Raw genomic sequence first — 26,594 nt, forward strand, 5'->3', positions numbered from 1 at the left:
AAAAGACACTCATAGCAGAGCCTATATATAATACACATATAATATATGTATTATATGTATATAATATATATACATACATTATATATTATGTGTGTTTTATAATACACATAGTATTATATATTATGTATTATAATACACATAGCATTATATGTGATGTTTCACACTTAATTGAGAGTTATTTTTTGTGGTCAATTTCTACCTTATAAGTTTGAAAATAAATGAATATAAATGATGTATTCAAGCCTTATTTCAGATTTTATAAAACAACATAAACCTTAAAGATGTTAAACTAATATCCTTACTTGAAGTAGTGACACAGAGAATTATATTCATTCAGAGTTTTTTCAAAATCTACTATAGCCATAAGAGCAAATGATTTCAGTGTTCAGAACTTTAACTCTTTGTAAAGAGATGGGAATACCAGACCACCTCATCTGACTCCTGAGAAATCTGTATGCAAGTCAAGAAGCTACCATTAGAACTGGACATGTAATAATTGACTGGTTCAAAATTGGGAAAGGAGTATGGCAAAGCTGTATATTTTCACCCTGCTTATTTAACTTCTATGCAGTGTACATCATGCAAAATGCCAGGCTGGATGAAGCACAAACTGGAATAAAGATTGCTGAGATTTAAAATATCAATAACCTCAGATATGCAGATGACACCACCCTCATGGCAAAAAGGAAGTAAAAAGCCTCTTCATAAAAGTGAAAGAGGAAAGTGAAAAAGCTGGCTTAAAACTCAACATTCAAAAAACTAAGATCATAGCATCTGGTCCCACTTATTAAAGGCAGATACATGGGGAAACAATGGAAACAATGACAGACTTTATTGTCTTGGGTTCCAAAATCACTGTCATTGTTAACTGCAGCCATGAAATTAAAAGACTCTTGCTCCTTGGAAGAAAAGCTATAAGCAACCCAGAGCATTTAAAAAGCATAGACATTATTTTGGCGACAAAGGTCCATCTAGTCAAGGCCATGGTTTTCCCAGTAGTCATGTGTGGATGTGAGAGTTGTACCATAAAGAAGGCTGAACTGTGGTGATTGAGAAGACTCTTGAGAGTCCCTTGAACAGCAAGGAGATCAAACTAGTCAATCCTAGAGGAAATCAACCCTGAATATTCATTGGAAGGACTAATGATGAAGCTGAAGGTCCAACACTTTGACCACTTGATGCGAAGAGCTGACTCATCAGAAAAGACCCTGATGCTGGGAAAGATTGAAGGCAAAAAGGGGATGACAGAAGATGAGATGGTTGGATGGCATCTCTGACTGAATGGACATGAGTTTGAGCAAGCTCCAGGAGATGGTGAAGGACAGGGAACCCTGGTGTGCTGCAGTCCATGGAGTGGCAAAGAGCTGGATACAACTGAGCAACTGAACAACAAAATACTAACCAATGAACTAAGAATACAAAAGGAAAAAATTTCCCTGATCTTGATCTCACAAAACTCTGATATTTTAAAATATTTTATCTGAAAATGTACTTTCCAACTTTAGAATATGAACAAAGGGGGAAAAAGCAAGATATTTTTGATTCATGATATTTAAGAAAAGGAGCCTCAGAAAATTGCTGCATTTGTATATATGATGCAAAATAATAGAGGTTAACTGTGCTTAATATGTGCAAAATACTTACAGAAAATTTATTATTTGGCAAGAGCTGTAAAATTGCTATTTGTTTTGTAATTAGAATCAACATTTGAGGGTTTTGGAGACTCAAGAGGAAGGGGTGTGTGTATGTGTGTGTGTGTATATATATATATACACACAATACACACATACACACACACACACACACACACACACATATATATAATTATGGCTGATTCACACTGATGTATGGCATAAATCAACAAAACACTGTAAACGAATTATTCTTCAATTTAAAAGTCAAAAAAATTTTAAATGAGAAAAAATAACCTTATGCAACTGTTAATATTCCCAGTATATATTAGGAAATGAAGGTTCTAAAAGCTTAATTTTACTGCGCTTAAGACTTTATAATAAATATGATGTAAGTAGGATTCCAAATCTGTGAAGATATATAGAGCATGACAATAACTATGCCAAGTGGAGAGTGAATAACATGTACAGGCACTGCATGCTTTGCATGGCTCTGATATGCATGTATTTCAGTTCTTATAGTTCAGTTAAATAATACCAGCCCCTAAATCCACACTTCAGATTTCAGTTACCACATATGTGAATTGCAGTTACACAAAGTACAACCTTTGCAGCTAGCTCTCAGTCTACATATCAATCTATAACTAACAGATGCACATCATGGTCAATGACATCTGATAGTGGTTGGTACTGCACATTGCTTATTCAGTTCACTCACAACCAGCAAATAACTGGAACAGAATTGGCACTTTGGCACAGAAAGCAGTAAACTGAGCAAAAGGCTAGTCAGGTTCTAGTATGCCAAACCAATATATTCTGGATAGACATTTTCTGGGGGAAAAAAAAAATCACATTAACTTGATCTTAAATTTTGATCTAAGTAGGAGAAGCTTAAAGAAAAAATATATGACACTGAAAGGTGAACTCCCCAAGTTGGTAGGTGCCCAATATGCTACTAGAGAAGAGTGGAGAAATAACTCAAAAAACAATAATGAGAATAAGTCAAAGCGACCACAAAACCCAGATATCAAGGTGACTGGTGATGAGAGTAAAGTCTGATGCTGTAAAGATCAATGTTGCATAGGAACCTGGAATGTTAGGTCCATGAATGAAGGTAAATTGGAAGTGGTCAAACAAGAGATAGCAAGAGTGAACATCAACATCTTAGGAATCAGTGAACTAAAATGAACTGGAATGGGTGAATAATTTAACTCAGATGACCATTTTATTTACTACTGTGTGCAAGAATCCCTTAGAAGAAATGGAGTAGCCCTCATAGTCAACAAGAGTCCTAAATCCAGTACTTCGGTACAGTCTCAAAAATGACAGAATGATCTCCATTCAATTGCAAGGAAAACCATTCAAATCACAGTAATCCAAGTCTATGACTCAACTACTAATGCAAAAGAAGCTGAAATTGAACGGTTCTATGAGGACCTATGAGACTTTCTAGAATGAACAGCAAAAAAAGATATCCTTTATCATTATAGGGGGCTGGAATGCAAAAGCAGGAAGTCAAGAGATACCTGAAGCAACAGGCAAGTTTGGCCTTGGAGTACAAAATGAGGCAGGACCAAGGCTAACAGTTTTGCCAACTGCTAAGAACAGACTGTTCATAGCAAACACCCTCTTTCAACAACAAGAGATGATTCTACACATGGACATCACCAGATGGTCAATACTGAAGTCAGACTGATTATATTCTTTGCAGCCAAAGATGGAGAGGCTCTATCCAGACAGCAAAAACCAGACAGGGAACTGACTGTGGCTCAGATCATGAACTCCTTATTATCAAATTCAAACTTAAATTGAAGAAAGTAGGGAAAACCACTAGACCATTCAGGTATGAGCTAAATAATATCCCTTATGATTATACAGTGGAAGTGACAAATAGAGTCAAAGGATTAGATCTGATAGAGAGAGTGCCCAAAGAGCTATGGACAGAAGTTCATGACATGGTATAGAATGCAGTAATTAAGACCCTATCCATGAAAAAGAAATGCAAAATGGTTGTCTGAAGAGGACTTACAAATAGCTGAGAAAAGAAGAGAAGCTAAAGGCAAAGGAGAAAAGGAAACATACACACATTTGAATGCAGAGTTCCAAAGAATAGTAAGGAGAGATAACAAATCCTTCCTCAGTGATCAATGCAAACAGAGGAAAAAACAGAATGGAAAAGACTAGAGATCTCTTCAAGAAAATTAGAGATACCAAGGGAACATTTCATGCAAAGATGGGCTCAATAAGGACATAAATTGTATGAGCCAAAGAGAAGCAGAAGATATCAAGGAAAGATGGCAAGAATACACAGAAGAATTTTACAAAATAGATCTTCATGACCCAGATAGCCACAGTGGTGTGAGCATGCACCTAGAGCCAGACATCATGGAGTCTGAAGTCAAGTGGGCCTTAGGAAACATCACAATGAATAAAGATAGTAGAGGTGATGCAATTCCAGTTGAGCTACTTCAAATCCTGAAAGATGATGTTATGAAAGTGATACACTTAATATGCCAGCAAATTTGGAAAACAACCATGGCCATGGGGCTGGGAAAGGCCAGTTTTCATTCCAATTCCAAAGAAAGGCAAAGTCAAAGAATGTTCAAACTATGGCACAATTGCACTCATTCACATGCTAGCAAAGTAATACTAATTTTTTTCCAAGCCAGACTTCAACAGTACATGAACTGAGAACTTCCAGATGTTCAAGGTGGATTTAGAAAATGCAAAGGAACCAGAGATCAAAGTGTCAACATCTATTGGATCATAGAAAAAGAAACAGAGTTCCTGGAAAACATGTACTTCTGCTTTATTGACTATGCCAAAGCCTTTGACTGTGTGGATCACAGCAAACTGTGGAAAATTCCTAGAGAGATGGGAATACCAGACCATCAGACCTGCTTCTTGAGAAATCTATATGCAGGTCAAGAAGTAACAGTTAGAACTGGACATGGAAAAATGGACTGATTCCAAATTGGGAAAAGAATATGTCAGGGCTGTGTATTGTCACCCTGCTTATTTAACTTATAGAATACATCATGAGTAATGCCAGGCTGGCTGAAGCACAAGCTCGAATCAAGATTGCCGGGGTTTGAAATATCACTAACCTCAGATATGCAGATGACACCACACTTATGGCAGAGAGTGAAGAACTAAAGAGCCTCTTGATAAAAGTGAAAGAGGAGAGTGAAAAAGTTGATTTAAACTCAACATTCAAAAAACTAAGATCATCACATCTGGTCACATCCTTCATGACAAACAGATGGGGAAATAATGGAAACAGTGACAGACTTTGTTTTCTTGGGCTCCAAAATTACTGCAGATGGTGATTGCAGTCATGATATTAAAGAAAGCTTGGAAGAAAAGCTATGAGTAACTTAAACAATATATTTAAAAGTGGAGACATTACTTTGCCAACAAAGATCTGTCTAATCAAAGCCATGTTTTTTCCTCACATGTATGTATGTGAGGGTTGGACTGTAAAGAAGCTGAGCGCCGAAGAATTGATGCTTTTGAACTGATGTTGGAGAAGACTCTTGAGAGGCCCTTGGCCTGCAACAAGATCTAACTAGTCAATCCTAAAGGAAATTAGTCCTGAATGTTCATTGGAAGGACTGATGCTGAAGCTGAAAAGCCAATCCTTTGGCTACCTGATGTGAAGAACAGACTCATTGGAAAAGATCTTGATGCTGGGAAAGATTGATAGCAGGAGAAGGAGATGCAGAGGATGAGATGGTAGGATGGCATCACTGACTTGATGGACATGAGTTTGGGAGTTGGTGATGGACAGGGAAGCCTAGGGTGTTACATTCCATGAAGTCACATAGTGTCAGACACAACTGAGCATCTGAACTGAACTGAGAAAAAGCTTCAATTTCTTAAATTGATAACTTCTTAGTGTGCATTTATTACTCTAACAGAATACCACAGACTGGCTTAATCCACAGGAATTATTTCTCACAAATATTCAGCCTGGAAAGTCCAAGATCAAGGTGCTGGCAGGTGGGATTCTCTAGTGGGGACTCTCTTCCTGAGTTGCCAATTCCTCCCTTATCATTGACTGCTCACATGGTGGAGAGCAAAAGCAAGCTCTCTGGCATCTCTCAAAGACACTAGTCCCATTACAAGAGCCCTATCCTCATGACCTCATCTAAACTTAATTCCCCAAAGTTCTATCTCTAAATACCATTTTATTAAAACTTATGGCTTCAACATCTAACTATTAGGGGGCACCATTAAGCCTATAGCAATAGTGGGCTCCCTACAATAATTAGCTCATATCCATGGAATTCTCCAGGCCAGAATACTGGAGTGGGTAGCCTTTCCCTTCTCCAGGGGATCTTTCCAACTCAGGAATCAAACCCAGGTCTCCCGCATTGCAGGTGGATTCTTCACCAGCTGAGCCACAAGGGAAGCCCAAGAATTCTGGAGTGGGTAGCCTATCTCTTTTCCAGCGGATCTTCTCAACTCAGGAATTGAACTGGGGTCTCCTGCATTGCAGGAGGACTCTTTACCAACTGAAGTATCAGGGAATCTCTAAGTACTTTTTTTTTTTTTTTTAATTTATGCCTTCAACATCTAACTATTAGGGGGCACCATTAAGTCTGTAGCAATAGTGGTGTGGGCCTAGGATAATTAGCCCACATTGCAGTCTAATAATGGGGTCCAACAGATCTAACTCTGTCATATGTTTATGACATGTGTTACATTTATTTTTTCCTCAGAATTTCACTTTCTGTTTTAACCTACAAAAAGATCTACCCTGCATTCAGTATCTCTGCCAAAGATTTTTAAAGAGTGATTTTTTTTTCCTTTTATAATGTTTGCTTAGAATTTAAGATTAAACTTTTTGATTTTATATTAAAAATGAAGTGAATGAAAAAGTCACTCAGTCGTGTCTGACTCTTTGCAATCCCATGGATTATACAGTCAATGGAATTCTCCAGGCCAGAATACTGGAGTGGGTAGTCTTCCCCTTCTCCAGGGGATCTTCCCAACCCAGGGATCAAACCCAAGTCTCTCGCACTGTGGACAGATTCTCTACCAGCTGAGCCACAGGGAAAGTCCAATGCTGTTCCTCCAAAGTAGGACTACTCTACACTATTCTTTTCTTTTTTAAAAAAAAAATTATTATTTATTGGAGTACTGTGATTTGCAACATTGTGTTAGTTTCTGCTGTAAGGCAAATCGAATCAGTTATACATATACATATATCCACTCCTTTTCAGATTCTATTCCTATAAATGTCATTACAGTATATTGAGTAGAATTTCCTGTGCTATACAGGAGGTTCTTATCATCTCTTTTATATACACTGCTGTTGCTTAGTCGCTTCAGTTGTGTTAGACTCTGTGTGACCCTATGGACTGTAGCGCTCCAGAATCCTCTGTCCATGTAACTTTCCAGGCAAGAATACTGGAGTGGCTTGCCACACCCTCCTCCAGGGTATCTTCTCAAACCAGGGATCAAACCTGGGTTTCCTTCATTGCAGGCAGACTCTTTACCCTTGAGCCACTAGGGAAGCCCCTATTTTATACATGAAGTTAAGTGAAAGTTGCTCCTTGGGACCCCATGGACTATAGCCTGCCAGGCTCCTCTCCATGGAATTCTCCAGGCAAGGTTCTGGAGTGAGTAGCTGTTCTCATCTCCAGATCTTCCTAACCCATGGGTCAAATCCAGGTCTCCTGCATTGCAGGTGAATTCTTTACCATCTACACCACCAGGGAAGCCCAAGAATACTGGAGTGGGTAGCCTACCCTTTCTACAGTGGATCTTCCTGACTCAGGAATCAAATTGGTGTCCCCTGCACTGAAGGAAGATTCTTTACCAGCTGAGTTGTGCATATATTAATGTCAGCCTCCCAATTTGTCCCTGTCCCACTTTGCCCTTTTGTAAACATAAGTATGTTTTCTACTCTGTGACTCTATTTCTGGTTTGTAAATAGGCTTATATGTGGAATCTGAAAAAAAAAAGAAAGAAAGAAAAGAAAAGGAAAGTGGTACAAACTACATTATCTTTAAATGAGATGAACTAAATCTGAAAACAGACAAGGAGAAAAACTTTTTAAACAAGAACTTTAAAACTAGGTATTTAAAAATCATTCCTAAATCAGCATTGAATCTAAAAGCAAAAATACTAACATTATAGAAAACTATGATGAAAGTAATAAAGATACATATAAAAACTTTTTCAGCCAAGTATTTATAATCTTATTAAATAATCATATTTAATGAAAATAAACAAGCATACTAATTTAAAAAGTTAGAAGTTATTTTAGATTAAAACACTGTAATCAAGCTCTGTGCTGTATTAAGTTCAGATACTTAAGAGTTGCAGATTTGAGCCAATTTTTGTATTTTTCCATTGACCATTTCCTTTAGAACCTGAATGCTTACAATGTAACACAACCTTTCATTTAACCCTCACAATTATAAAAAGGAAAGGAACAATGACTGTGTTTTTATGTGTGTCTAATTTTTTCATCATATTTTTCTGTGCTTTTACTTTATATATGTTCTTTTGACATTAGGCTGGCCAAAAAGTTCATTTATTTTTTCCCATAAGATAGCTGTAGACCGCTTAATTGTGTTTAACTTCATTCAAAACAATTCTGCTAGATTTTATTATGACAGCTGTCATTACAATGTGCAGTTTTTAGAAAAAAATGCTTATAGAAATTGGTGAATTTTTATGTAGCCTTTTAATATTGAAGATGGAACACAAAATGCAATATTTTTGGTACCATTTGTGTTATTATTTCAAGAAAGGTAAAACCACAACTGAAACACAAAAATAGATTTATACCATGTATAGAGAAACTGTGACTGATCAAGTGTGTCAAAAATGGTTTGCAAAGCTTTGTACTGGAGATTTCTTGCTGGGCAATGCTCCATGGATGGGTAGACCAGTTGCAGTTGATAGTCATCAAATTGAGACACTAACTGAAAAAAATCAATGGGAGATAGCTGATGCATTCAATATATCCAAATAAAATGCTGAAAATCATTTGCACCAACTTGGTTATGTTAATTGTTTTGGTGTTTCTATTCTAAGTTAAGGGGAAAAAAAAATCTTGACTACACTTCCATATGTGATTCTTTATTTAAACATATAGAGAAACATTCCATTTTTAAAACAAATTGTGACAGGCAATGAAATGTGGACACTGTGCAGTCATGTGATAGAGAAGTGACTATGGGGCAAGCGAAAGGAACCACCACCAACCACACCAAAGATCGGTCTTCATCCAAAGGATATGATGCCATGTATATGGTGGGATTAATTCTAAAATGTATTCCTCCTAATTAGACCAACTGAAAGCAGCACCAGATGTAAAGTGTCCAGAATTATTCGGTAGAAAATGCATAATCTTCCATCAGGATAACATAAGACTGCATGTTTCTTTGATGACTAGGCGAAAACTGTTAAAGCTTTACATCTGCCCTATTCACCAGATGTTGCACCTCTGAGTGTCTATTGATTTCGATCTTTACAGAATTCTCTTAATGGAAAAAAATTATATTCCCTGTGAAGCTGTAAAAGGCACCTGGAATAGTTCTTAGCTCAAGAAGATAAAAAGGTCTGGGGAGATGGGATTATGAAGTTTCTTGAAAAATGGCAGAAGGTAGTGGAACAAAATGGTGAATGCAATGTTCAATAAAGTTCTTGGTGAAAATGAAAAATGTGTCTTTTATTTTTAACTTAAAAATTTGAAGGAACTTTTTGACCAACCCAATACATACTCATGTTTAATTCAGCATATTTTTTATTTACTATATACATGATTATTAAAATTTTCTGTTATTTTTATATTGCTATAATTTAAATTATTGTTCTTTGCCCATTGTATCAATTATTTTTTTGACTTCTTTCTATATTATCTGTACAAACAGTTTCACATTTTTATAGCCTTATTCTCAATAAATTTGGCTGCATAAAATAAATAGCACCTGCACATTTACGTACATTAACTTAAATGAAAAGCAATCTATTGATATGTATTTCCAACACATATACCATTAGAAAGATCATTTTACATACTTGAACAACACTTGAAATAAATAAGAAAAATATATTATCATAATTGAACTGCCCGATGGCAAGAACATTCTATTAACTACAAACTAGAATGCATATGTACAGGAAGCTTAATATATAAAAATGTTTAGTCTCAAGAGCACTCAAGAAAAAATGACCTACGTTTTGCTGATCTAAATGTGAAATATTATGCAAATTATAGAAACACTATAGACAGTTTTAATGATACCTAATATTTTTTCTAGAAAGTTTGTTTCAAATTAAATTATCTGCAACTTATTTTGGGAAATAAATACAAATATACTTTAAAATTACACTCTTTGGTCCAATACCTTTTTATCACATCATTATTTATTTTCACTAAAAATGAAAACAAAACAGAAAAATGAAAACAAAGAATATCTTCACAGTCTTGATGCATGAATGGTTCTGAATCCCTCTCTTCTATATGTTAACATCTATTCACTTTTTAGATAAAAGTTCAGTTATGTATTCCAAGTCCTCCCTGATCTCCCTGATTACAACAAATCCCTCCTTTTAGCTCTTAAATTAAATATTGCATAGATCCTCCTATGCAATATTTAGAATATATTTAATATCATTACATTATATTAATAAATATATATTATTCATATTAAATTTTATGAACCACATTATACAATATGATGCAATTTCTATCATACCTTTGACAATGAATGTTTATATCAGAAAAGTCTTTAAATATATTCTTATATTAAAAAATCCAAGATTGAAAATGAGTAATTACACTAATGTGTTTGTAGATGTGTTTACAACAGTAAACACAATTTATTGGGCTGACCCAAAAGTAGTTTCTAATTCTTCCATAAGATATTACAGGAAAACATGAATGGACTTTTTTTGTCCAAGCCAATACATAAAACTAGAAGAAATGCAGCTATTAATACAGATAATGAGCTTATTAGAAAACTCCATTTCATTATTTTCTATGTTCCAACTTCTCCACTATAAGCAAGGTGAATTTAGAACTCTGCTTCAAATTCCATTTTGTACATTACTCTTCAAGATTTGACAAATTATGTATATGTTTATATATTTTACCAAGCAGTGAGAAAAATAGTATTTGCTCCATGTATTTGTTTTTATGTTAAAATATATAAAACACTTAAAATACTGTGTGTTGCAAAACATCAATACAAAAATAAAAATTATTATTTTTTAAATTTAATTTATTTATTTTAATTAGAGGCTAATTACTTTACAATATTGTAGTGGTTTGTCCCGTACATTGACATGAAAACATTACTATTAGCATTTTTCTTTTTATTGTTGAACATTAAAAAGAGATATTATTGATTTCATTTACATACTAGGTCATACTAATGTGCTTTTACAGTGAGAAATAAGTGGCTTCCCAAGCGGCCCAGTGGTTAAGAATCCACCTTGCAATGCAGGGGGGCGCTGGTCGGTCTCTGGTCTGGGAAGATCCCACGTGGTGCAGAGCAACAGAGCCTGGGCATCACAGCGACTGAGCCTGTTCTCTAGGGCCCTGAAGCCACAGCTGCTGAGGCCACTGTGCCTAGAGCCTGTGCTCTGCACCAAGAGAAGCCCCCACAGCAAGAAGCCCCCACACCACAGCTAGAGAGAAGCCTGTGCGCAGGAAAGAGGACTCAAGGCAGCCAAAAACAAAACTAAATTAATTCATTAAAAATTAGTGACAAACAAGATAGAGCAAATCTGCTTTAAAAAAGTTTAATAATAGAAATTATGAATAGACTCTATTTATATTCTAAATATCATTAGGTCACTAGAAGAAATGTGTATGTAGAAAGCAAGAATAGTATCATCTCTGCAGATTGCAAAAGTATCATTACAAAAGCTCAATTACATATCACACAGTGCTTTCAGTTTACAGGGTAGTGATAACCAATGAACCTTGCCTGAATTATGTCTTCAGTATGCAAATCCAAAAAATGAGTGTTGTTTATCTTTTTCTGCTTTCTAGCATTTGGATACAGGCAAGTCGCAGTATCTGCTATCAATTTTCTGGTATGTATTATTTATATTATTTGCTATTCATGCTCTAACCATGGCATTGTTATGAATTCAAATAGACTACACTTGAGAGTTTGTCATGTAGAAAATATGATTTATTTTTATACATATACATAATGGTATTAAATGAAATAAATCAAATAACTTCCCATAATCAAGTCGTTAGTCTTTAAGTCTTTTATTCAAAATGTTCTACTCATCTCAAAGGATTATTAGAATTATTTGAAATACAATAAAATTTGGGAAAAAATTAAACTCATCAATTCTTCCTATTGTCTTCATATTTACCAACTTACAAACTGCTAAGAGCAAAAAGTTTTACAAGTCTACCTTATGAACAACCAAAATACTTTGTCTTAATTGTTAAATAATTCTGAATGAAAATAAAATCTATTTTTGTGACTGAAACAGGGCTCTTTACTAATTATCCTCAATCAAGGTCTTTAGATTGTTCTATTTAACTTCACATATGCATTACCTGAATCTGATATGAATCAATCTGATTACAAAAGATTCTTCATAATTTCTGAAGTGCATTAATTACTATATTAGGTACATATTTAGTTCTGCGTGTCATATATTGTCCCTGCTTTTATTCTTCATTCATATTTTCCCTCATTCTTGCCCATGATAGATTAACTCACTCTGTTCCTGTCCCTAATACACATGATTCACATATATGACAAGATCCTTTGTGAAGTTTCTACTGGACAACTCATACCCCACCATTTCATACAGGCACAAATTGAACATTTACCTTTGTAAAAGCTCTTTCATGAACCTCTGTATGTGTGTATACCGACTCAATGGACATGAGTATGAATAAGCTACAGGAGTTGGTGATGGACCAGGAAGCCTGGCACGCTGCAGTCCATGGGGTCACAAAGAGTCAGACATGACTGAGAGACTGAACCGAGCTATGAATACACACAAATATATATATATGTGTGTGTGTGTGTGTGTGTGTGTGTGTGTGTGTATACACATAGAATTAATAATTTAGTCAAGAACACACACTACTGTGCTGACTCTGAGAGGGGCAGGTTGTGCCACTGTCTTTCTAGCACCTAGTATGAAAGCTGTTTAAAATATTCCTCAATAGAAAAAGGAACCATCCTACAGTGCTGGTAGGAACATAAATTGGTGCAGCCACTATGGAAACAGAATGGAGGTTTCCTAAAGAACTGAAACTAGCGTTACCATTTGTTTCAACAATTGCACGCCTGGGCATACATCTGGAGAAAACTCTAATTCAAAAATGAACGTGTATCTCAATATTCATACTAGCACTATATACAATAGCTAAGACATGAAGCAAAAGCAATCTAAGTGTCTACTGACAGAGGAATGGATAAAGAACATGTGGTATATATAAATATACATTTATCGGATATTATTCTGTCATAAGAAAGAATTAAACAATGCCATTTGCAGCAACATGGATGGACATAGAGATTATCACACTGAGTGGAGTAGGTTAGAGAAAGACAAATATCGTATTATATCATATATGTTGAATCTAAAATATAATAAAAAGCAGAAACGGACTCACAGGCATAGAAAACAAATTTATGGTTACAAAAGGGGAGAGAGGTGTGAGGGAAGACATAAATTAGTCTGGGATTGCAGATGCAAGCAACTGTGTATGAACTACACGGGCCTACTGTATACCACAGGGACAATAGTCAATAAGTGAAGTGAAGTTGCTCTGTTGTGTCCGACTCTTTGTGACCCCATGAACTGTAGCCTACCAGGCTCCTCCATCCATGGGATTTTCCAGACAAGAGTACTGGACTGGGTTACCACTTCCTTCTCCAGGGGATCTTCCTAACCCAGGGATCGAACCTGGGTCTCCCACCTTGCAGCTAGACGCTTTACAGTCTGAGCCACCAGGGAAGCCAAGCTATAATATACAAGAGTCAATATCTTGTAATAAACTATAGTGGGAAAGTACAAAAAAACAAATGAAATAAAAGGTTCACTAGTTCTATTCTTAATAATAATATAGGTAATATAATTTAACTTTTACAAATAGGAGAGTAAGATATAAATTTTGGGAAATTGATTATAAAACAGAATTAACAACTAATGTGCTTATTCAGTTCAGTTCAGTCACTCAGTCGTGTCTGACTCTTTGCAAACCCATGAATCGCAGCATGCCAGGCTTCCTTGTCCATCACAAACTCCCAGAGTTTACTCAAACTCATGCCCATTGAGTCGGTGACGCCATCCAGCCATCTCATCCTCTGTCGTCCCCTTCTTCTCCTGTCATCCCCAATCCCTCCCAGCACCAGGGTCTTTTCCAATGAGTCAATTCTTCGCATGATGTGGCCAAAGTACTGGAGTTTCAGCTTCAGCATCAGTCCTTCCAATGAACACTCAGGACTGGTCTCCTTTAGGATGGACTGGTTGGAGCTCCTTGCAGTCCAAGGGACCCTCATGGGTCTTCTCCAACACCACAGTTCAAAAGCATAAATTCTTCAGCACTCAGCTTTCTTCACAGTCCAACTCTAACATCCATACATGACCACTGGAAAAACCATAGCCTTGATTAGACGGACCTTTGTTGGCAAAGTAATGTCTCTGCTTTTTAATATGCTCTCTAGGTTGGTCATAACTGTCCTTCCAAGGAGTAAACATCTTTTAATTTCATGGCTGCAGTCAGCATCTGCAGTGATTTTGGAGCTCAAAAAAATAAAGTCTGACACTGTTTCCACTGTTCCCCATCTATTTCCCATGAGGTGATGGGACCATATGACATGATCTTAGTTTTCTGAATGTTGAGCTTTAAGACAACTTTATCACTCTCCTCTTTCACTTTCATCAAGAGGCTTTTTAGTTCCTCTTCACTCTCTGCCATAAGGGTGGTGTCACCTGCATATCTGAGGTTATTGATATTTCTTCTGGCAATCTTGATTCCAGCTTGTGCTTCTTCCAGCCCAGCATTTCTCATGATGTACTCTGCAAATAGTTAAATAAGCAGGGTGACAATATACAGCCTTGACATACTCCTTTTCCTATTTGGAACCAGTCTGTTGTTCCATGCCCAGTTCTAACTGTTGCTTCCTCACCTGCATACAGGTTTCTCAAGAGGCAGGTCACATGGTCTGGTATTCCCATCTCTGTCAGAATTTTTCACATTTTATTATGTAGTCAATAAGGCAGAAATAGATGTTTTTCTGGAACTCTCTTGCTTTTTCAATGATCCAGCAGATATTGACAATTTGATCTCTGGTTCCTCTGCCTTTTTGAAAACCAGCTTGAACATCTGGAAGTTCACAGTTCACATATTGCTGAAGCCTGGCTTGGACAATTTTGAGCATTACTTTACTAGCATGTGAGATGAGTGCAATTGTGCGGTAGTCTGAGCATTCTTTGGGATTGCCTTTCTTAAGGGTTGGAATGAAAACTGACCTTTTCCAATCCTGTGGCCACTGATGAGTTTTCCAAATTTTCTGGCATATTGAGTGCAGCACTTTCACAGCATCATCTTTCAGGATTTGAAATAGCTCAACTGGAATTCCATCACCTCTACTAGCTTTGTTCATAGTGATGCTTTCTAAGGCCCACTTGACTTCACATTCCAGGACATCTGACTCTAGGTGAGTGATCACAGCACTGTGATTATCTGGGTCATGAAGATCTTTTTTGTACAGTTCTTCTGTGTATTCTTACCACCTCTTCTTAATATCTTCTGCTTCTGTTAGGTCCATACCATTTCTGTTCTTTATAGAACCCATCTTTGCCTGAAATTTTCCCTTGATATCTCTAATTTTCTTGAAGAGATCTCTAGTCTTTCTCATTCTGTTGTTTTCCTCTATTTCTTGCATTGATCACTGAGGAAGGCTTTCTTATCTCTCCTGGCTATTCTTTGGAACTCTGCATTGACATGGGAATATCTTTCCTTTTCTCCTTTGCTTCTCTTCTTTTCACAGTTATTTGTAAGGCCTCCACAGACAACCATTTTGACTTTTTGCATTTCTTTTCCATGGGGATGGTCTTGATCCCTGTCTCCTGTACAATGTCATGAACCTCCATCCATAGGTCATCAGGCTCTCTGTCTATCAGATCTAGTCCCTTAAATCTATTTCTCACTTCCACTGTATAGTCATAAGGGATTTGATTTAGATCATACTTGAATGGTCTAGCGGTTTTCCCTACTTTCTTCAGTTTAAGCCTGAATTTGGCAATAAGGTGTTCATGTCAGCTCCTGGTCTTGTTTTTGCTGACTGTATAGAACTTCTCCATCTTTGGCTGCAAAGAATATAATCAATCTGATTACGGTGTTGACTATCTGTTATGTCCATGTGTAGAGTCTTCTCTTGTGTTTTTGGAACAGGGTGCTTGCTATGACCAGTACGTTCTCTTGGCAAAACTCTATTAGCCTTTGCCCTGCTTCAGTCCATACTCCAAGGCCAAATTTCCCTGTTACTCCAGGTGTTTCTTGACTTCCTACTTTTGCATTCCAGTCCGCTATAATGAAAAGGACATCTTTTTTGGGGGGGTTAGTTCTAAAAGGTCTTGTAGGTCTTCATAGAATCGTTCAACTTCAACTTCAGCGTTACTGGTTGGGGCATAGTCTTGGATTACTATGATATTGAATGGTTTGCCTTGGAAACAGAGATCATTCCGTCGTTTTTGAGATTTCATCCAAGTACTGCATTTTGGACTCTTTTTTTGACTGTGATAACTACCCCATTTCTTCTAAGGGATTCCTTCCCACAGTAGTAGATATAATGGTCTTCTGAGTTAAATTCATCCATTCCTGTCCACGTTAGTTGCTGATTCCTAGAATGTCGATATTCACTCTTGCCATTTTCTGTTTGACTACTTCCAATTTGCCTTGATTCATGGACCTAACATTCCAGGTTCCTATGCAATATTGCTCTTTACAGCATCAGACCTTGCTTCTATCATCAGTCACATCCATAACTAGGTATTGTTTTTGCTTTGGCTCCTTCCTTTCATTCTTTCTGGAGTTATTTCTCCACTGATCTCCAGTTGCATATTGGGCACCTACTGACCTGGGGAGTTCCTCTTTCAGTATCCTATCATTTTGCCTTCTCATACTGTTCATGGGGTTCTCAAAGCAAGAATACTGGAGTCATTTGCCATTTCCTTCTCCAGAGGACCACATTCTGTCAGACCTCTCCACCATGACCCGTTCGTCTTGGGTGGCCCCACGCGGCATGGCTTAGTTTTGTTGATTTAGACAAGACTGTGGTCCTGTGATCAGATTGGCTAGTGTTCTATGTTTATGGTTTTAGTGTGGGTTTCTCTTATAATCACATAAAATTGAAGATTCCTACCATATCAGAGTTGGACATGACAGAGCACACACACTATATCATTAAGAGCATAACAGCCTATGGTTCATATGCATGTGTGCTAAGTCACTTCAGTCGTGTTCAACAATTTGTGATCCTATGGACTATTGCCCAATAGGCTCCTCTGTCCATGGGATTTTCCAGGCGAGAATACTGGAGTGGAGTTCCATACCCTCCTCCAGAGGATCTTCCTGACCCAGCTATCAAACTTGATAGTTCATATAGCCTATTGTTTGTATTTTAAGTGGTGAAATTTACATTTTGAGTGAAAATTAAATTTTGAAAAAATAATTTTGAATTAAAGTATTAAATAAATAACAAAATTTAAATTTGAAAACTAAAATTTGAGAAAAATTCATATTTGAGTGATGGAAATAGTTTTTCTCCCTGGTTTTACCTCTGTGTCTTCATTGTCACCATTTGTTATTTACTCATTTAGGTTGAGCTTTTTCTTCCTCATTATTAAAATGCAAATACTCTTGGAAAAGTAGTAAATTGAGCTCTTATCAAGAAGTTATAACTGCTCTTATAACATCTAGCTGAAAAAAAACATTGTGCATAGAACAGAAATTTCTGATTAGGGGAGGATTCTGAGAATGATATATGATAGGTTTAATAAAGGATGGAGTGGGACCCTGCTGTCAAAACCACAGAAAGGCTAGGGAAGTGGTTGAATTTAGTATTTGTGGATAAGATAAATGTGGGAGGAAAAAGGATATACCAAACTTAAATATTTTTATCACTTTGCTCAGACTTGGATGTGACAATTTTTTTCTGATACTTTTTTGTCTATTGGGAGACATCAACAAAAAAAATACTTTTACTCTTTATTGGAGATTTAAATTTAAGAAATTGATTATATAAATTAACAGAAACTATATTTTGCTATTTCATCATAATTTATTATAATTGTCCTTATTTTTTCACCTACACTGACTTATACCTAAGCAAAATAATGATTTAAATTAAAATCAGCTATTACTATAACCATAAAATTGTCATTTGAAATATAATTATAAAAATATTTAATTATAAATTATATACATATATTAATATATAATATCAAAACATATAAAAATCCTAAAAATAATCATCACTAGTTTTTTAACAATAATGAACTACATAGTTATGTGTAAAATATGTTTATTTTTAAAATTTTACTTTATTGTGCTATTCTTACACTATATTCTTATTGTATATGTGCATACTATTATGTTGTACAGTATTTCATAAAAGCTCTACAGAATAAAAAAATGCAGATATCCCCATAATTGAGGTAATGAGATGTGTCAGAGATATAAAGATATCCTATTTTTAAGCATTAAATCAATTCCAAAATTAGACTTTGAGTTACAATTTTCTGAGTTAAAATATCATCTGTTATAGGTAGTTTTAAACAATAAAATACTAGAGTCATGGAAAAATTAATAAAATAACTAACAAATGTATCATTTTATTATACAGTAATATAAGTATGATGTTTGATATTTTATTTAAAACCCTTTAGTTTTTCATTTTCAAAAGTAAAGTATATTGGTTAGAGCCAAAACAATACGATGGAGCCAAGATAGTCATAAGTGGTGTTGAAATGACTAGATATACACATGCTAAGAAAAAAAAAAGAAAAAAATCTAGACCTGGAACTTACACTTATCACACAGTTGACTCAAAATGGATCACAGACTTGACAATGAAACACTAAACTATATAAAACACAATCCACTAAAGGAATAACTGATAAACTAGTTTATTAAAATATAAAACTGATTTGCAAAGACAATATCAAGAGAATGAGATAGCAAGCACAGACTAAAAAAAAGACATGCAAAGACACGTCTGATGAAAGATGGTTATCCAAAATATTTTTTTCAAATCCTTTTAAAACTTAACAAAAGACAAAATGACTTGAGTGAAAAATGGACCAAGATTTTAACCAACACTTCATCTAAGAAGGTATATCAATGACAGAAAAGCATGTGAAAAGATGCTCCACATCATTTACATCAAGGAAATGCAAATTAAAAAAATAAGATACCACAGTACACCTATTAGAATAGCCTAAATCCAGAACATTAATTAAACAAAAGGCTGGAGAGGATGTGGAACAACAGGAACTATCATTTGTGCTGATGAGGACAGTAAAGCCATTTTAAAAAGACTGGTATTTCTTACAAAATTAAATTTATTTTTACCATGTGATCCAGAATCATGCTTCTTAGTATTCTCCAGAGGCCTTGAAAACATATCTCTATGCAAAACTTTGCATAGGGATGTTTAAAGCAGATTTATTGACAGTTGACAAATTTTGGAAGCAGTAATGGTTAGCCTCCAATAGGTGAATGGATAAATAAACTGTGGTATATCCAGACAATGAAATAGCATCCAATGTTAAAAGGAAATGAGCTACCAATCCATGAAAAACTTAATGATATATTTAAATCTTAAATGTATATTTGAATGTACACCACCAAGTAAACTGTAATGTAAACTGTGCCCACTGGGTAATAATGATGTAACAATGCAGGTTCATCAAATGTAACGAATGCACCACTCTGGTGGGAGGTGTTGCTAAAGAAGAAGGTTATGCATATGCAGGGGGAGGGGATGTAAGAGAAATCTCTGTAACTTCTCCTCAGCTTTGCTGTGTATTTTACACTGCTTTAAAAAATGAACTCAATGAAAAAATCATAGGTTGGCAGTCACAATTTTCAACTGTATATATATATGTAAGTATTTATATTAATATTTATATTAATACTTATATTAATATGTAATTAATGTATCAATACATTTCTTCTGAAATACATGCATATTATCCTTTTTATGGATGGAATAATATATGTCAGTTTCATAATAAAAGAGTAGAGATTAGGAATTAGAATAAAGTACTATAATTTTATGATCACAGTAATAGAAATTATCATAAGTTAAAAGACTTCATGAATGCTGAAACAGTATAATATTAGCTTATATTGTCATACAGTGTTACTGTGTATGTGATATGTCTTATACCTTAAAGTAGAAATGAACACTTCAAAGAGGAAAAAAAAAGGAAACTTAATTCCCAGGTTCAGAAGCATTGATATACTTTATAGGTGAAACTTTTTCTAATTATTTATTTATCCTGAATTTTCTTTATTCTTGAAATATGTATTAAGGAAATATAAACACAACAAAATTATAATTATTTTATTATCATCATTATAAATAGACAAAATAAAAATATCTGAAGCTCAAGCTTATAAGTGATAGAAATATTTTAGCAGATTCTGTGCTTCAAATCAGTTAGTAAAATGACTATCAAATTGCTTAAATGATAGTTATAAGATGTTAGAGTTTCCAATAATTAATAATACATATAAAAGTGAAGAGATAACATGTATGCAGAAATAAGACAGATTATATTTATCCTATAAAAATATTATGCAGTCATAAAATAAAGGCTGCTTGTTTTTACTGTGGAAACTAAAAGGATTTTTCCTTTCATAATGTGACATCCTGACTAGCTGAAGGCAATAAATTCTGTATTATGGTGTTTTCTTTTTTCCCCTGTGGATATGTCACTTTCACTATTTAAAGCTGAGAATGCTTAACATGATGAAGCTTGTTAGGAGAATAAAATATAAACTATATATCCCAGAAAGTTGGTCTCCCTCAACCCTTTCGCTCATTGACCACTGGCAAATTTGCCACAATGCCAACATGCTGAGGAGCAATATAGTTGTCTCCCCTTATCTGTAGGTTACACATCCCAATTCCCTCATTGAATGTTTAAGATCTCATATATCAGAGATATACATGATATAGAACATCACATGTCATGTTATAGAACCCTATACATATCGTATATTTTTTCTGAACATATCTATGGCAAAATTTAGTTTATAAATTAAGCACACTAAGAGAATGTCCAAACAGAGTAGAATGACCTGAGATTTTATCAAGCTACTCAGAATGGTGAAAACATAAAATCTATGAATTTTTAAATTTTGATATTTTCTGTTTAGTACTTTTGGACCACGGTTGACTATGGGTAACTGAAACCACAGAGAGTGAAACTGCAGATACAGTCAAGGGGATACTTCACCTAGCAGTAAACAATAAGAATCTTAAGATTGAAATGCTGTATATTCTGAATCAATCACATCTTTCAACCTGAAGACAATGGGATTTAATTTGGATAGTCCTGTCTGGGCTTCCCAGGTGGTTCAGTGGTAAACGATCCTGCCAAGACTGCAGATGTACCTTTCATCACCCCTGGGTCGTCAGGAATATCCCCTGGGGTAGACAAAAGCAACCCACTCCAGTATTCTTGCCTGGAAAATACCATGGACAGAGGAGTCTTGTGGGCTACAGTCCATGGAGTCACAAAGAGTCAGATATGACTAAACGTTGCACACACACTTATGCATTTTCAGAAAAATGTATGGAGTACAATGTAATGCATAATATGTCACTTCTGATATATTAACCAAGGTCCTTTGTGTTTTAATAAAATTTAACATTCCCCACACTGTACATTGTTAAATGTTTAGTTGTGGTGATTAAAAATAAAATGGAAATCTCAGTGAACTGAGAGTACAAAGGGTGCTGAAGAAAGTAAAAATGCTTTCATTACAAATGTTTTGGATGAAAACATTTTTTTAAAGATGATTTATTGTAAAGTAATTAGACTCCAACTAATAAAAATAAATGGAAAAAAAAGGTGATTTTCTATGTAAAAATAGATATTGTCTATTCTACTAGCTTGAAATTTCATATTTAATATTTATCCACCTAATGATAATCCTGAAGAAGAGAGTGAACTATTAAATCATTCAACAATGTGCTATTTTTTAAATGAATGCTAGTGTGAGCAACAAATAGTCAATAAATTTATATAAAATAAAGCACAAGTGAAAATTTTTTAAATGTAAGCCACTCATAAACATTCAGATGTAAGTCCTTTTGGATTTTTATCATTTATCATTCTAATGTTCTTTCTCACTCAGAACACTCTACCAAGTGATTCTTTTTATTGTGGTAAAAAACAATTGCATAAGATTAGCTATCTTAACTATTTTTAGTGTACAGTTCAGTAGTATTAAGTATATTCAGACTGTTGTACAATTTTAAAAGCTAGGCCATCTTGTTCTTCACAACTACAGTAATTCTGGTAATATCTGTGAGTTGCTTATCTCTCTTTCTGTAAGTTGTTTAAAATATATAAACTTATTTTTAGTTATATTAAACTTTTTGAAAAAAAAGTAAAATTGTTGCAAACTATCAACTTGTATATGAGTAATACGACAGAAATATTTTCATATTTATTTGTTATATTACTATAGTGAAGAAAATCACGCTTCTTTTGGATATAATATTTGGATATAACTTCTGTAAATATATCTGGACAGTGTTTCCTTACTATTTATGATTCTCTACAACTTCCTTCATAATATGTGCTACATAGGGGCCATAAATGGCTCAAAGTAGATAGTATTCACATACTTTATATCTACAATAATTTACAATTTAAGGACTGTTAAATCAAATCTACTATTAGCAGCTCCCACAAGCTCTACTATTTATGAAGTTGTTGTGTTTGTTAACATATAATACACCAAATGAAGATATTTAATTTAGGGAAGAGTCAACTCAGGAGAAATGTGTGAATCATGCTGAGAAATATTCCAGTGTTACAAAGTTAATGTGCCCTGAAATTTTACTCTGTGATAAAACTATATACTGAGTTTTACAGCACTGACTGGATTTCCTGATCTTAGCACTGATCCAAGAAGAAATTAAATCAAATACTTTTATTTCAATCTATTAGCATTGCCACCTGTATGTATTGGAGTCACTCATTGCCTAGACTTTGAAAACCAGTGTTTAAGGTAAAAATTATGAATATTACAACTGTTCTTTAAATTCCAGTAGAGTTGCTAAATTAATGGTAAACTAAGCATCTTTGAGTATATAGAGTTGATTTTTCCCATAGAATATATATATAGAAAAATATTTCATTAGTAGATAACAAAATAAAAAAACGTGATTTATTTACCAGTTTTAAAATTCTCTTCTCTCATATGTCTTGTTTTAGAATATTATATATTTGGGGGTGGTCATGGTGGTGGTAGAATAAAGACACCCAAAGACAAGTTATGGCCTTGTGCTACAAGGCTGCTCTAGCAGTCTACTTAAAACTTAGACAAATATAATATTAAATTTGGTAATTATGTTTTGTAATGCTGAAACTGTGTGACCCAGAAACTTAGAAAAGTGAGATCAATGTAGAATAAATCTAAATCATTTAATCTCTAACAATGAAAAACAAAGGACTCAGGTTTCAAACACAGGTCCATCTAGCAGAAAGCCTACAAACTTAATCACATTCACATTTAAATCATTTAAAATATAAAATAATAATCTGAAAATTCAATTTTTAGCTTTGTCTTTCTAGTGGTAAAAAAAAAAACTAGAAGTCTCTTCTACAATTATTTTATGCACAAATATGATTGCTAACAATCATGGTTTTCTAACTCTTCAAATATGTTAATACATTTGATATATTTGTGAATATTATCTTCTATGAGAATTAATCTATTGCAGTTGATTATTCCAAATGACTTTTTGTATAACAGTTCTAGGTGATGATAAATGGAGTCTTGTTTTCACTTTAAATCTATTTCTTTCCTAAAATTTATAGAGTAGAATTATATGCCAGTTATTCAGCTGAATATATATATTCAGCTAGAAAATAAAATCTATAGGACTATTAGTATATGTGAAGAAATGCATTCAGAAATTGTTGAAAAGAAAAAAAAATCAGATATATTGCAAAAGATTTTAGCATTAAAGCCACTGAGTTAAAAGAGTGTGCAATTTATGGGGTACATTAATACGAAGAGTTGGATACTCTAAACAACACAAATTTTGGATATCACAACCTACTATAAATAACATAATACTTATATCCTGTATACATACTTTGCATTAAATTATGTCAAATGTATATGACAGACAAAGGGATTATCTTCAGAGGAATTAATGTTGCATGTTGCAAATTCAAACAGCTTTAACCCAGGAGACATTAAAAGTTAAACTTCTTAGCGGGTCATAGTAGCGTGCTAAACAGGGACAGCTAGTGAAGTGTCCATGCCTAAAGGGTCAGCTGACAGACACACAAGTGCCTGTGTGGGGCAGTATTGCTTATTCTAGGTTTTCTAAACTGAGCTGAGACCAGCTGGGAACCATACCACCACCCTTGCAGCGGAAGGGCTGCTACTGTGTTAGCAAACTTGGAATACATAAACCTATGCCAAATCTATCTTCAGTGATAAAACCTGTCTATTGATGCTGCAAAATTTTCCCCTTTGTATCAAGTAAAGAGCAGATAATCAACAGGACCTGATTAACAAGGCAATTTGAGCATAGCTATCAAATGGGGCTGAGGATATCCTCAAAATCTCTACCTCAATGTGACTCATTCCTCTGATTTTACATATGTTTACAACAGCTTCTTTCACCGTTATAATACAATATCTCTTCTTCTTTCACTTATAGTATACTTTCGGGTCTTTGGAATATATTACATGGATATTTGCATATTCAAAAATATGTTTTTAAATGAGACCCAAGTATATCACACCAAATGCTGAAATGTTTTACAGATTTGTGAAGCTGGAAATCATTTCATCAATGTAGTGCTGGCTCATCCCAATCACACAGGTTAGTCACTTTTTTTAATCTTCTCCAGAGTGAATTATGCTAATTATTATTTTTTAAAACAATGGTTGGAAATACTTATGGTTTGTGTTCCCCAATTCTTGTTCTATTATGTCTAATTTTTCAAAATATTTGAACTAAATTATAGTCCCTAATTATGATTTCTCTAAAATGAAGTGTACATGTAAACACACACACACACTTTCTTTAAGTATATTTAAAAAAATGATTAAGATGTAAATAAGTGTGAAATCCATTGATGATTATCCAAATTTCTTAGCTTAATTTAAAATCTTAATCTGGTTTGGACAATATCTGTTCCAATCCAACAGGATTGAAAAAAATTTCATAAGCTTTTTCAATAAAAGTGAATCTTCTTTGACAAATTCAGTGTCAGTAGAATAGCAATACCTGAGAGAACATTGAATTTAGTACTTTGCTAAAAGATTTGAAAATATTTATAATGCCTAAAAAGTTTCATGGACAGAGGAACCAGGTGGTCTAGAGTCCACAGGGGTCATAAACAGTTGGACATGACTGAGTGAACACACAGAGTGTCTATATAATTTAAAGGTAGTTTTGGTAAATCAATACTCTCATTCAGGCTCAATTATAGCACAATGACTTATTTTACAGTGTGCATACTTTAATTGTAATTTCAAATAGCTGTGGTCAACTTTTGGATTTCATGTTTTTACTATCTAGTCGCAAGTGTGTTTGTATCTTCAAGTTTGTTTTAACATTGACCTGAAATTCTTAACATTTTCTTGAAAGTTTCTAGCAGGCTGGAGAAGTAGATATATGAATATGTTCCAGAATGTTTTTTCACATAATACATAAAATTACAAAGGAAATTTATATTAGACAATGTATGAACATATAAAAAGCTATAATATAGTATATAATAACATAACTGTTTTTATTATAATATTCACATATTTTTATAGCTATTTAACTTTTTGCTTGAGTTGATGACAGCAAATTATACATTTGGATATATAAAACAACTGAATATGATTTGAAACTTTCTGTACTTTCTCTTGCAGAAAAAAAATTTAACATAATAATACATACTATTGTGGTTTGTTGTCTGCATTTGCATTGAAGTGAAGCCTACATTTAACAAAGAGGTTAAATACCATTTTCATCTGACCCAAATACATAGATCTAGTGGTTTCTCTTTGGAAGTATGTGAAGTCCAAATGAAAAACTTCTGATGGTCTGATTTTTTTTTTTTAACATAGAAGCAGATCACAATGCAATTTTATAAAAAAAAAATTGACATTGACAAGCCTATGAATATCAAAAATTTTATTCTTTACTCTGAGCCTCTAACACGGTGACTTGCTCAAGTTTCTTCACCTGGAATATGCTGTCATTATTTGAAAATTTTAAACCATCACATTCTCAAACTCTGAAAATGTTCATGTGAGAATGACCTGTGTGTGTGTGTCTTTACTCCACTCTTTAACTTGCTTTATATCTCTCTGTTGTCAAGTCAGAAGCAAATGTAATCTCTCTTTGGCTAACTGGCTTGGTCTTTTGCCTTGAGACTCAGAACACTTTTCTTTATCACTAACGTCTATTAATTTTGTACAGAATTTCGTAAGATGTGTCTTAGAGCTTATAATTCCAGATCATGTTTGACTCTTTATGATACCATGGAGTGTAGTCCACCAGGTTCTTTTGTCCATGGAATTCTCCAAGAAAGAATAGTGGAGCAAGTAGCCATTTATTTCTTTCTCCAAAGGAATCTTCCCATCCCAGGGATAAAACATGGTTCTCCCACACTGCAGGCAGATTCTGCACCATCTGAGCCACCAGGGAAGCCCAGTTTTCCCAGAGACATCATGTAATCTTT

The 26,594-nt window shown here is 34.4% G+C and overlaps 1 protein-coding gene across 1 annotated transcript in view; it reads left to right on the forward strand.

Annotated features, from left to right (window-relative positions):
• The window catches only part of TECRL (trans-2,3-enoyl-CoA reductase like), a 131,624-nt gene that overhangs the window by 94,109 nt on the left and 10,921 nt on the right, over nucleotides 1–26,594 (forward strand). Inside the window, exons 8-9 of the mRNA XM_065914673.1 lie at nucleotides 11,653–11,696; nucleotides 24,679–24,736. Of these exons, the coding sequence (XP_065770745.1) occupies nucleotides 11,653–11,696; nucleotides 24,679–24,736 (102 nt within the window). The remainder of the gene's footprint in view (nucleotides 1–11,652; nucleotides 11,697–24,678; nucleotides 24,737–26,594) is intronic.

The sequence above is a fragment of the Muntiacus reevesi genome, chromosome 22, assembly GCF_963930625.1.
Source record: "Muntiacus reevesi chromosome 22, mMunRee1.1, whole genome shotgun sequence".
NCBI classification, from domain to species: Eukaryota; Metazoa; Chordata; class Mammalia; order Artiodactyla; family Cervidae; genus Muntiacus; species Muntiacus reevesi.